Source organism: Pseudorca crassidens, chromosome 5, assembly GCF_039906515.1.
Source record: "Pseudorca crassidens isolate mPseCra1 chromosome 5, mPseCra1.hap1, whole genome shotgun sequence".
Taxonomy (NCBI): domain Eukaryota; kingdom Metazoa; phylum Chordata; class Mammalia; order Artiodactyla; family Delphinidae; genus Pseudorca; species Pseudorca crassidens.
Window position 1 is genome coordinate 83,644,460 of NC_090300.1, and position 13,685 is coordinate 83,658,144.

Sequence of the window (13,685 nt, forward strand, 5' to 3'; positions counted from 1 at the left end):
CATGTCCCCGGCGTATGGGGAGCAGTCGAGGAGCCGCTGCCTGGGGTCTGAAGGGAGCTGCCTCCGCCACCGCCGCCGCCATGGCCGCTGGATCCAGCCGCCGAGTGCAGCTGCTCCTGGCGCAATGAGGAGGGGAGCCGCCGCCACCGCCCGCCTCTGACTGACTCGCGACTCCGCCGCCTTCCAGTTCGCCGGGCCCCTGCCGTCAGGCCGCCGGATCCCGCCGCTGTCGGAGCCGCAGCGTTTCCCGACGCATCTCCGAGCCACCCCCTCCCTCTCCCTCCCTCCTTCCCATCCCCCTTTCTTTTCAAGCGTGAGACTCGTGATCCTTCCGCCGCTTCCCTTCTTCATTGACTCGGAAAAAAAATCCCCGAGGAAAATATAATATTCAGAGTACTTATTTTCAATCAAGTATCTGCCCCCGTTTCACGTGATATATATTTTTTAGGACCTCCCAACCATTTCTCCCTTCCAAGGAAAGGGAGGGGAAAGAATTGTATTTTTTTCCCAGCTCCCGATCATCTATATGTTAAATATCCGTACTGATCTGTCTTCAAGGAGAAATACATCGCTCGCTTTTTTTAATAGCTGTACAAAAGGAGTGAAAAGCCAAGAGGACGAAGTCTTTTTCTTGTGGGAGAACTTAATGCTGCATTTATCATTAACCTAACACCCCAACATAAAACAAAAGGAAGAAGAGGAGGAAGGAAGGAAAAGAAGGTGATTCGGAAAGAGAGTGATCATGTCAGGGCGGCCCAGAACCACCTCCTTTGCGGAGAGCTGCAAGCCAGTGCAGCAGCCTTCAGCTTTTGGCAGCATGAAAGTTAGCAGTGAGTATTGATTTTATTTTACACCCCCTTTCCACCTCACCCTTTAAATAAGAGACTTTAAAATATCAGGATCTTAAAATATGAGACCTTCTGATATAACAGCCGGAGGTAATGGAAAAGGGCAAAAACCTGTCTTCAGTCAAGGATGAGGCAGCTCCCTCTTTTCTCCTCCCATATCCCCTCCCCCGGTCTTATTAACCTTGAATTGAGGGAATATGATTTTTATTTGGATGATTCGATCTGAAACTTAGTTCTTTTCATATAGTTTTCTTGCAGTTGATAGCTTTATCAAGCGGTTGAGTTTTTCCATCTTAGAATAGCGATGGAAGTGGTTACTTGCTCATCCTTTTGAATAAAGCGAAGGACAAGACTCATAAACCATTATGTGCCTTTGCAGAATGTGTCTTTTGGAATGAGGGATAGTTTAGTTAGCTCAGGTCTCAGGGGTTATCATAGTTTTGTATACTTAATAGAGGAGCTAAATGTCACTGTCTCGTAACATTTCTTTCTTGCCTATGTGACTATACAAAGTATGTGTTCATAATCTAGAGATGAACTTGCTCCGTAACCACATTACGGTTTGGAGGCAAGCTTTGATTCTTCCCTTTAGAAGGGACCGGTGGGGCTGATTGATATGCAGTAGCAGTAGTATCTCAACATGCATTGTTCTAAATTGGATAAGTGGTATAATATGTTATCTCTTAACCTTTCCATTTTGACATTACCAATCTACCACTATAGAATTAACGTTTAATCAAAAGGTAATTTGGAAGTATGTCCAAGTTTTGATTGGGGCTTGTATTGTCATGTTGCCAAATGCTAAGTTGAATGTTAATTGTCACTGACTCATCATTAAAGTTCAGTTTTAGGGTGCCATTGCACTCAGTACTTGCTAAATGATCTAGAGTTCAGGGGTTCCTTCTTAAGACTATTTAAAATACTCTTGCATTGGTTTCCTGTTGAATTTAGGTAAGACTATGGAGTTAGAAGAATATGGATTTAGACCTTTCCATCATAGGTTTTGCAGAAGGCTGTGGTCCTGCATATAATAGGGATACTTGGGCTGTGTTCAAGGTTGTTGCTAGACTGTACCGTCTTCCCTGATTTGTGCAGAAAAGTCTATGTTGAGTGTCCAAGTCTATACTAAGTGTCCAGTGTTCTAATGTTCTCTATATGTGGATATGTTTATGTGGTATTTAATGACAGTTTATTTAAACATACTTACAGAATTTGACAAAAATATCTGTATTGTTTCCTTATTCCTCCAGAAAGGGGCATGATGAGGGCAAAGAAAAACTGTTTTGCTGCCTAGAAGGAGAGAATTGAACTGAGATTTTTAAAAAGTATTTGCTGTTATATGAAATTGATTATGTCCTTAAGCAACATAAAATGATCACTCTTATTTGAACTCAGAATTTCAATTTATTTTGGCTTTTGGAACTTGCCTGAAACAGGGTAGTCTAAGGTAATAACTGAATGGGAGATTATTTTTGAGAGTTAAGTTTTTTTTTGGTGACTAGCTAGTTCAGAATGCAGGGTATGTGAAGAGGGAAGCTGATGATGCATCTTTCAGGGAATGGTCAAGCTTTCTAAGCACTTCATGGGGTCATTTGAGAGGAATATTTTAAAATTCTGGGGTAATTTTCTGCTGTGATGAAGCAAATCTTATAATAGCTACTTAAGAGCCTCTTGTGGTACTGGAGTGTTAGGATGTTTTTCATCTTGGTTTAAAAACCACTTGAAATCAATTTTAGGTAATTAATGTATTAGATCTATTTCAGAGAGCAAAATAGGATAGCTTATAATATTAAATTTGGGGACTTTTCATTTAATTTCCAGGATTCTCTTTGAATCCTTTGTGGATGTTGCCTGAGGATGGAGTAACCCTTGCAAAGTGTGCAGGTTAAAATGTTGACTTTTCTGTTACCATATAGGTCAACCTAACATTTTAAAAGTTGGAGATCAGTGCTAATTATGTGTTTTTGACAACCCTAACTTTAAGGACATTTTGGAAGAAAGGGGAGTAATTAAGCGTTTGTTGGAGTGTTAGTGTTCTAAGGGACCCCTGTTCAAATGAGAGATACGTAAGAAATTATAGTCCTTGGCCTGAAAAGCTTGTCAGTTGTTGAGACAGGTTATAGGTCAAAATGTGAAAACAATATCATGATGACTGCAAGACTATAAATGCAAACAGAAGTGCTTCGTTCAGAGGGACAAGAAATGAAGGGATGAGGTAGAGGGCTGGAGAGAGAAGACTTCTGTAGAGGTGTGTTTTAAGACAGGTGTTAAAGGAGGCAGTAACTTGAATTGACAGAGAAGCATAGAGGATTCTAGATGGAAGGAATGGACAGACGCACAGAGGTGGTGATTTTTGTATTTATAAAGCAGGTTAGTAAATCTGAATGAAAGGGGCCTAAATAGGAAAATAAGAGGAGATGGAATTTGAGAAATGTGTTAACTGATGGAGGGCAAAGGGGGTCTGTAAGAGTTTGGTTGAGATTCAAGAGAGATTGGTATTTACTGTAGGTTGCTGAACGAAATATTTGAAGACGATCTGGGCAGCTGAGTTGATGGGTTAGTAGCAAAACATCAGAGCCATTTTAGGGAGTAGTAGGGTATGTCATGAAGAATGAGAATATAAAGTGTGAAAATGAGATGAAAGCACATTTGCGAGACAGCGTGAATGAAGAACTGGCAGGGCTTTGGATTGGATTGAAGGGGAATATTTGGGAAGGAGTCAGGAGTTAAAAATAAATTCTGATGTTACTGGTCTGGAAGATTTGACCACCAAGTTATATTGTTGATTGTAATGGGAAAGTTGAGAAAGTGCTGAGATGAGAGGGTAGTTGAGTTCACTTTTTAAAAATTTAATATACAATAGGTTTTCTTGAAATTCAGAGGCAGCAGTTGGTTACTGGCAATGATATTTAACTTTACAGTCTTGAACTGTTTCTAATTTTTCTGAACCCAAAACTGTCAGATTTATTTTCAGGACTAGTAAACTAAAGGTTTTTATTTATATGCATTCCATTTAAAGTCCTAAAAAAGAAAATAATTTTTTATGTAGATTCAAAAACCTCACACTTGAAACTTAGTTATAAAAACCCGATGGTAATTTATTTGAAAACAATGAAAATATTTTTTGGGCTAAACCGTGACATAAAAATTTTAGATATTTTATACAGCCTTTAATTTAATCTTCGGTACTTGCTTAAAACTAGTTTTTCATAAATAATGGTTATTCTTAAGTAAACCTTGCATTTAAAATAATGGTAATATGCAGACTCCAGCAGAAATTAAAAGTTGATTTTATAACAAGTATTTTTTGCCTTTTTTTGTTGAGCTAAGTTTAAAACAGTATATTTGAATTTTTTTTTTGGCTGCGTTGGGTCTTCGTTGCTACACGTGGGCTCTCTCTAGTTGTGGTGCACGGGCTTCTCATTGCAGAGGCTTCTCTTGTTACAGAGCTCGGGCTCTAGGTGCTTGGGCTTCAGTAGTTGTGGCGTGTGGGCTCAGTAGTTGTGGCTCGTGGGCTCTAGAGCACAGGCTCAATAGTTGTGGTGCACGGGCTTAGTTGCTCTGCACCATGGCGGATCTTCCCAGACCGGGGCTCGAACCCGTGTCCCCTGCATTGGCAAGCGGATTCTTAACCACTGTGCCACCAGGGAAGTCCCTGAATTTTTTTTTTTTTTTTTTTTTTTACTCGCTATGGTGAACCCATTTTTTTTTGTCCTCGTCCATATTCAAGTGTTATTAAATAAATGTTGTGAAGTTCTTCTGTAGAATCACATGATATTTTACTCAAAATAGAGAAAGTGAGGGACTGTCTATGGTGACTTGTGGTTAAAATATTAGTAACAAATCTTTTTGATAAACTGTTAGTGAAAATTTAGCTAGTTGTCTAGCTAAGTCAAGTTATTTCCTCATATAAAACTTTTTTAGATCAATTTTTTTTAGTGAAGTGAATAATTAATAGTAGTTGCATATTACTGTGCAGTATTTAGTTGTATGGTGACTAAAACCAAAGAGCAGGTGGCAACTTAGAGTTTTTCTATTCCAGAGGGAATTTAATCTCTTTGTGACACAAAAATCAGGTTATTAGAATGTAACCAATTTCTAGATTATCCATTGTGGAAGAGAGCTCATGTGTGAAACTGAAAACTAGACTTTTATTTTCATTGTTTTCATTCCTTTCCCAACCAGCCCTTTCCAGAGTTGTTAAAAAAACTAGACCTTCATATAAAAATTGCATGCTCTCTTGTTACATGCACCTCTAGAATGCTAATTGTGAAATGACTTTAAGGCACAGTAGTGTACTAGGAAAAAACTTCAAGGGAACCCAGAGGTTCACAAATCAATTTATGACTGGTTGGGAATTGCATTTAGAAAATGAGGCGACATCTTCTCAGTTCACTTGCATAGTTCAGCTGAAAATCAGTATATACTTGTATCCTGTGCTGTCTGCCCCTTGTTTTGGACTTAGGTTGCTGGTGTGAGATACTGTTTTGGAGAAACAGCAAGGCTGGGGAAGCAGCCTTAAGTGTCAGCAGCAGATTCTGAGACCAAGGGAGCTCTGTTTTTTTGTGTGCATTATGTGTAGAGAAGGCTGTGAAACGTGCATGTGCTGCAGTTCCATACATTTAATAACTCTCATGGGATTGTGGGACAGGGGTGGGATTGGGCAGGCTGTGGGATTGTGGTGTCTCTTGTGATGCTCCACCCTGCAATAGGAGAATGGAGGGGCAGAGCATGTGGGTGTGATGGGATTATATGCTGGTACTAACAGAACTAACCTGATTTCCCAGATATTGTTCTACTAAGAACATAATCACCATGAGTAAATGAATTTATTGGAATGTTTAGCATCATTTTCTAGCCTATTTTTGGGGGGGAGGGGTTGGAGGAGATAGTATGGAAAGGGAACCTTGCATGATTGCAAGGATAGAAGCATTTTCATGGTTCACTGGTTTTAAAGTAGAGGTTGCAATCTTTGCTTCTATCTTGGGTTGTACAAATCATCCTTGGTTATATAAATTGTCTTTGACCTTGGTTGAGTGCGATATAGAAATGTATATTTATATGAAGACCTGTGTGAATAAAACAGCAAGGAAAAACTGACAGAGTTAAAGGAGAACAATTTGTTTTCCCAAGTTTCCTACCATTAAATTGATAAAATAAAGGGATATTTATTCTATTCTATTATTGAGTTTTTATTCTAGTTTTTTTAAAAAATGAGTTAATATTTAGCACGTGATGGACATTCAGTAAATTATTTCAGTTTATGCTCATGTCTGTAATATACTTGGTCTGAAACAAGATACAAAGACACAACTTTGTAGATTTGGATTCTTAGTTTATGATCTCCTTTCTCACTTTTGCTTATGTTTTGGGGAGAAAAGTGTACTTTCAAAGCGTGTGCAAGTTGAAATTCTGTAAATGATTGAATCTTATATTTTTGTATTGAATAGTTTTCTTAGAAGCATTTTAGTGTGATCATATTGAGGCAATGATGTTTTGGTTATTTTGAAACTAATTTTGCCAAACCAGGTTTTCCTTTTGTCTCCAGGATACCATGGCCAACAATGGCATGAATATGAACCTTTAACGTGTTCCTTTATTAACATAGTTTGGAGTTGTCAATTTCTTGATTGTCCTTTCAAATCAATTTAATAATGAAAAGTAAACATTCCTGACGAACGAGGCACTATTTTCCTAGAAACTTGTATTTTTAAAATTTTAAACTTTTTTTTGGCTGCACCACGAGGCTTGTGGGATCTGAGTTCCCGGACCAGGGATTGAACTTGGGCCACGGTAGTGAAAGCCCGGAATCCTAACCACTAGGCCACTAGCAAACTCCCATAGAAACTTGTGTTTTAGATGGTGGTATAATTTAAATGAACTTACAGTCCTAGGATTTAATGAGCATGCCCTAATGCCAAAGAGATGGTAGGTAGGCAGGCAAAAATATTGGTAACATTGGTGCAAAGCAGTAACATTAATACTCCATTTTTTCATTACCATTAATTGTATCATGTTGAATTCCTTGGCTTAGGAAGCCAAAAATAAGTAGGTTGCTTTAATAGAAAGGGGCTGTGAATAATAACGTGATTGACTTGTGATATGTCTATTGAATGTTTATTAAATGCTAATAAGCAATCTGCTAAATTCTTTACATGCAACAGCTCATTTTAATCATTACAACTCTACAAAGTAGCTAATACTATTATCCCCACCTTATAGATAGGTAAATGACATTTAGAGAAGTGAAGCCACTTGTCCAAGATTACCTGACTAGAAGATTGCTCTGCTAGAATTCAAATACAGGCATTCTGATTCTAGAGCTCTTGCTCTTTATTGTATATTTTATAGAGAATGGATTGCTGTTGCCTTAACACTTGGATTCCAAGTGTTAAGCTAAAGTGCCTTTTCTTTTAGGATAGTCTTTCATTGATAATTTAGCAGTGACTGTGTAAGACTTTCATGATTGGTACCTCTTTTGAAATTAGTTTCAGGCATGCCTGTCAGCAAATATAGTATTTAATTACTTACAGTTATATTGGAAAAAATTCTCAATTCTTTTAAGATTTCAGGGAAAACTTGTTAAGACAAACATTGATGAAAATGTTAGGGCTTATGATGGCACAAAAAGAAAAATAAGTTATGGTATTTTTTTGTTTAATGTTCAGTTGGAGCACTGGTTTTTATTGAAAAGTACTGATTGATCGTAAGTAAATCTGGTGTATTTATATTTCCAGGTAATATTAGAATGTGATTCTACAAATTAGCCATTATTATTTTTTTTTTGGCGGTACGTGGGCCTCTCACTGTTGCGGCCTATCCCGTTGCGGAGCACAGGCTCCGGACGTGCAGGCTCAGCGGCCATGGCTCACAGGCCCAGCCGCTCCGCGGCATGTGGGATTTTCCCAGACCGGTTTGTGTCCCCTGCATCGGCAGGCGGACTCTCAACCACTGCGCCACCAGGGAAGCCCCAAATTAGCCATTATTAAGGATTATTTCTCTCCATCTCTTCCTATAGGTTGTGAAGTATTTTAAGTGTTCTAATCTTTATTTTAATATTTGACAGCAAACTTCATGAAATTTTATTATATGTACACAACCAATTAGTCAAGTATCTGTCGGACACTTGTTATGTCTGGAACTGTGAGCCTTCAGGTTGTTGTACTTGTTGTTAAAGAATAACAGCTATGCATCAATGTGCAGTTGGGTTATTTGGAACATCACCTTTTTGGAATTCGTTGGTATTTGACAATCAGGAAGTGAACCAAAAATCCCCACACAAATGGTGCATACTCTTTCCTCATAGGTTATTTTTTGGCTTTTATTTAGAGTTCTTTTTTTATTCTTTAACACATAGCTCTAAGTCATTCAATTGTCTTTTTTTTTTTTAAAACTGCGAATTAGAAGGGACTGAATTACACTGATATTAAGCATTACACCTTCTAAAAAGTATAGACAGACAGTTCAGGAAAACAAGCATATTGCGATTACTTGGTGTAGCCTCACACAACCCCAGGGGAAATCACTCTGATAATTGTTCAAAATTTTGGTTTAGGGAAGGTTAAATTATACTAACTTCACTCTCTCAAAAGGACAGGAGTCAGGAAGGTCTCTTCTGGGTAGCTGGGATTCTCAACTTCTCACTGCATTAAACAGTCTCTAATTTCTTGGTTACCTGAAGTGATGAGGAAGAGAACTGGGTCATCTCTGTCTGGTTGACCAATTCCAGTTGGCTTTCAGTGATAACGGATGAAGGTACTAAAGTCTTCAGTATGCTAGCCCAGAGTATCGTTTCCAACTCTTTCTTCCATTGCCCATCTATGTATATTACTCAGCAACAGCATTTTATCTGATTTAAGATTTGTTGTCTTATTTTTTCTTCTGTGGTATATATGGAGTTGCTGTTTGGATTTTGACATGCCCATACCTTTGTGGAATGCTTAGAAGGCGCTGCATGGAGTCATTTAAGCTTTCTTATGAATTATGATTAGCTGTTAGAGAGTCACTTTACCAAATACACTTATGGCCTCTATAATGAGAATTGAAAAGGTGGGTATCTTAATTGTTGACCTGAAGAAAAAGGACAACCATGACAACGTACTTTTTTTTCTCTTTTGGAGGTCTAAGAAATTTTTAGGGGCTTAATTGACTAATATAAGTGAGAAGATGTTTCAGATTTCTTTCTAAGGAAGGCTAACCTATCTTTTAAAAATGTGACTCCCTCTACTTCCCCTTATTCCCGTAAAATCAGTTAATTCTTTTAAATTGATTAACCACTTTCTTCATGATCTGTGTGGAAGTTATTGAGTTGAATCGAGCTGCTAATCCTAGACTTTTGAATTCATAAAGGCAGCACCTGGAGAATTGGAGTGCTGGAGTTATGCCTGGCATCAGACTGACGGTATTGTAGGTGCATTTGCTGTCTTACTGGAATTTCAGAGCTTTCGCACTTTACACATTATTTAAACTCTGAAGGGAAGAGGGAAGCTTTGAGTTGGTAGGGTTTCAATAATAATAATAAATTGTATGTATATATGTGTATCATATTTACATAATGTATAGTAATAATCGCAATAATAATATAAATTGGATGCTGTATGATAGACAATTCCATATTTGTCTTATTTACATATTTTGCTTTTAAAAATGGAATTTATTCACATGATTCAAAATTTAAAAGTATTCAGTGATGTCTTCCTCCTCCTCCTGCTCTGTAACTACCAGTCCTCTTTCCTGGAGACAGTCAGCATTCCAATTTCTTAAGTATCCTTCCATAGATATTCTGAATCTTTACAGGTTATTTCTGCTATGAAATAACATTTTGTGTATGCAGACCTAAATTAACACTGGCTTTAGCATAAGAGTGTTAGAATTAAAACAAAATTTAAATCAGTTATTCTAGAAAATTGCTATTGTTTTTCATCCTAGTAGATTACTAAACCCTTATTTTTAGAATATGAGTTGGATGGGGAGTAAATACGAAGATGAGAGAGTGCTTCTCTTGGTAATAAGAGGTAAAATGATAACAGGCATAACCGATGAACGCTTAGTGGCGCATTTAAAATATTTGCCACTCTGTGTATTTGAGAAATGATCTATAAGGTCAAGTAGATATTATGTGTGTTCTTGCTGGAAATAGCTGTTTATTTCATTGTAAAGAAAAAGATAAAAGATAATTGATATTTTCCTTTAACTTTGCATTTTTTGAACATCTTAGATGAGAAAACCTGTTCTCTTGAGAGATCAGAGGCGCAGAGTGCGTCAATGTCAATGAAGCCTGTGCCTTTTACCTCTTTAAGAGCGCATGGTTTCATTCTGCTCCTAAACCAGCATTCCTTAGTCTTAAAAAATTAAAAAAAAATTTTTTTATTAAGTAATACACTCTATCGTATGATTTAAAGAAATCAAATAGTGCAGAAAGTCTTAATATCGAAGCATAACTCCTCTCCCTCATTTCTGTTTCTCAGAGGCAACCTTAACTATGACAGCTATTTCCTCTAGTAGTTTTATTATAATTTTAATTAGTGTACTATTTGTCTATGTCTTTAAATTATTTTTAGATATTATTTATTGTTATCACCATCTCCCTTTTACTATCTTACTAATGCAATTATACCACCATTTTTAGTTAAATAATTATTTATTTAAATTATTATTCAAATGATCAGTACTCAATATCTAGACATTAAGGTGAATAGTGTACAATAGTGTACAATTTCCTTTTAAAAACTGCATTATTGAGATATAATTCACATACCATAAAATTCATTAATTTAAGGTGTACAGTTCAGTGGTTTCCAGTACTCACAGAGTGATGCAACCATCACCACAATCTAATTTTAGAACATTTTTAATCACCCCAAAAAGAAACCCTGTATCCATTAGTAGTCATTCCTCATATTTCCCTTCCTTCCAGCTCCAGGCAACCACTAATCTACTCTCTGTCTCTGTGGATTTGCCTATGCTTGACATTTCATATAAATGGAATCATAAAATATGTGGCCTTTTGTGACTAGCTTCTTTTACTTCATATAATGTCTTCTAGGTTCATCCATGTTGTAGCATTTATCAGTACTTCATTACTTTTTATTGCTGAATAATATTCCATTGTATGGAAATGCCACCATTTGTTTACCCGTTCATCAGTCAGTGGACATTTGGATAGTTTCTACTTTTTGGCTATTATGAATTACGCTGATATGAACATTTGTGAACAAGTTTTTGTGTGGACATATATTTTCAGATCTTTTGGGTATATACTTAGGAGTGGAATTGCTAGGTCATATGGTAACTGTTTAATATTTTAAAGAATTACCAAACTTTCTGAAGTGGCGATCACATTTCCTTTGCTTTCAACTTTTTTTTACACTTTTTTGTTGCCGTTTTCTTTTTCTTGCACAGCTTGCAATGATCACAGTCTTCATTTTTTTCCCCTCAAATTTTATTAAGCATTCTCTGGATTCTGCCCTACCCTCCATTCTTTTCCTGGAGTGCTGTCCTACTGGGATCTGGCCTGGTTGTTCTCCAGGCCTCTGCTGTACAGCTGTCATCCTCTAACTTCTTTCACTGCTCTTTAGGGTCCACTGTCCTATTTCTTGGATCCCATCTCTTTGCATCCCTGAGTAGTTCTTATCTAACATAGTCTCATGACATCAGCTAGCAGTGCCTGGAGTATTAACTGTTTGGTAAATGTATCTGGAAAAGTTTTTAGTTGGTTGTTTTTTCCACATTTGCTCCAAAAGTGTAGTTAAGAAGCTGAAACACTTTTTTGGCAGGTGTCTCACCTTTTCAGTATCTAGACACTGAGGCAAGATGTTTGGAAGGTTACTTAGTATCATTGTGATCAAGTGATTACCATGCCAATCTGAAGCAAGTACAGAAATCTGAACAATATAAATGTTAAGTAGTTGTTTAAACCAGACCTATTCAATAGAAATATAATGGAAGCCACAAATGTGAGTCGCATATGTAATTTAAAATTTTCTAGGAGCCACATTAAAAAGAGTAAAAAGACAGGTGAACTTAATCTTAAGAATATATTTTATTTAAAGCAGTGTATCCAAAATATTATGTCAACATGTAATGAATATAAAATTTACTAATGATAAATTTTGCCACCTTTTTTGAGTACTGAGTCTTCACAACCTAGTGGGTATTTCACTCTTAATAGCACATACTAATTTGTAGTAGCCACATTTTAAGCGCTTAATAGCCACATGTTGAGCAGTACAGGTTTAGAATTTTCCAGAATTACGTTACTGTGTAATATTGTTGTTAATCTGCCTAATCATATATATATATATTATATATATATGTATTTTAAAGGAACAGATAAGGTGTATGTAGTTTAAAAACGCTTCATTGATTTGTCTCATTGCTTTGTTTTTAGTCATGTCTTCAGTTTATTTTGAAATTTACACCACATTAAAGGAGGTTGAGAGATTTATGTTCTTCAGAAAGGTCCTTGGTGTAGGAGGTAATGATTTTTTCCCCATATTTTAGCACACTTAAAAAGTATATTAAAATTCTTATTGGTATACTTGTTAGATGTTGTTATTGCCATGATTGTCTTGGTCCCAATGAGATCTTATTAGTCTAAATATTCTTTGTCATACATTCTCTCCCCTTGCTGTTTCAAAGAGCCACCCAGCTTTCAGAGTCTCATATGCCACCTCAACTACTTAGTCTTCCTGGCCCTTTACTCCAAGGCATGAAATGCACTTGCATGTAACTCCTATAGCACAATTACTCTTCTTATGTGCTGCCTTGTATTCTAGTTAACTTGTTTTGTCTCTTTCTAGGTGATTATAAATTCGAATATGGCAAAAACGGTATTTTACTCACCTTTATGTTTCCTGCAGTGTGGAGCACAGTGCTTTCTATAGTGGGTTACTTAATACGTATTTGAGTTGAAAGCAATTTATCATGGTAGTTACATGTATACTATACATGATAGTATTAGAGTTTCCAGGTCATCAAACTGTCACTGATGTTTCTAAAAACATTTAAGTTTTGATACAAGAAATTAATTTATAAAGTTAAACCTGGGTTTTTGTTTAAACACAAAGGAACAGTAGTAGGGAAAGGAAAGAGACACAGAGATATAGACACTTGTGTTAATACTGTGTGCTTAGCACAGAGGGGTGTGAACTCTGGATGGATAGCTGAATGAAAGAACTCAGGTGCTAGGTTGCACTGGTTGGTAAGCACAATACCTTTGAAACATTGAGCCTGTCCAGCTAGTACAATACCCCCAAGCCTTCCAGGAGTTTATTTGGAGAGGGTGAGGGTAGAAGAGAGATTTAGAATAATGAAAAGTGATAAATCAGTTTCCTTATTTTTACCAGGTAGCTTATTCTGCAAGAGACAAAGTAAACAGACTATTTAAATATGAACAGGCCCTTTCACCATGGATGTACTTAGACATATAATTGTATTGTGGGGATTTATGAAAACTTTAATTTTTACAGGGCCTCTTTTTGTGTCTCTCGGATAGTGTTTGTTTGTCTGATATACTAGTGTATATTCGTATATCAATTCAAGAGCTTTCCCAGAGAAAGTAAGAAATATTAATAAGCAATAAGGGTTCTCTTCACTAAATAATCCAACTTCTTAAATAGCTATAAAATTTGGCCATCTGTATTGGGTTTTGAGAAATCATGATGTCAGGATAATAATTTGGTTTTTACTGATCAACATTGTATCTGCTTCTTTAACTAATTGTATACATTGTGAGATGTTTGGCTGACCTAGGGCATGATTCTTAGAAGAGATTTATTTTCTCTGTAAGTAGCAAATGCTTGCTGTGCCATTGAAACGTAAGAGGAGTTAATAAAG

The 13,685-nt window shown here is 36.7% G+C and overlaps 1 protein-coding gene across 5 annotated transcripts in view; it reads left to right on the forward strand.

The window, feature by feature from the left end:
* Positions 1 to 326: 326 nt before the first annotated feature.
* Positions 327 to 13,685, forward strand: part of GSK3B (glycogen synthase kinase 3 beta) — a 197,278-nt gene continuing 183,919 nt past the window's right edge. For all 5 annotated transcript variants that reach the window (XM_067738774.1, XM_067738770.1, XM_067738772.1 and 2 more), the window contains exon 1: positions 327 to 830. In XM_067738774.1, the coding sequence (XP_067594875.1) occupies positions 743 to 830 (88 nt within the window). In that variant the 5' untranslated portion in view covers positions 327 to 742. The remainder of the gene's footprint in view (positions 831 to 13,685) is intronic.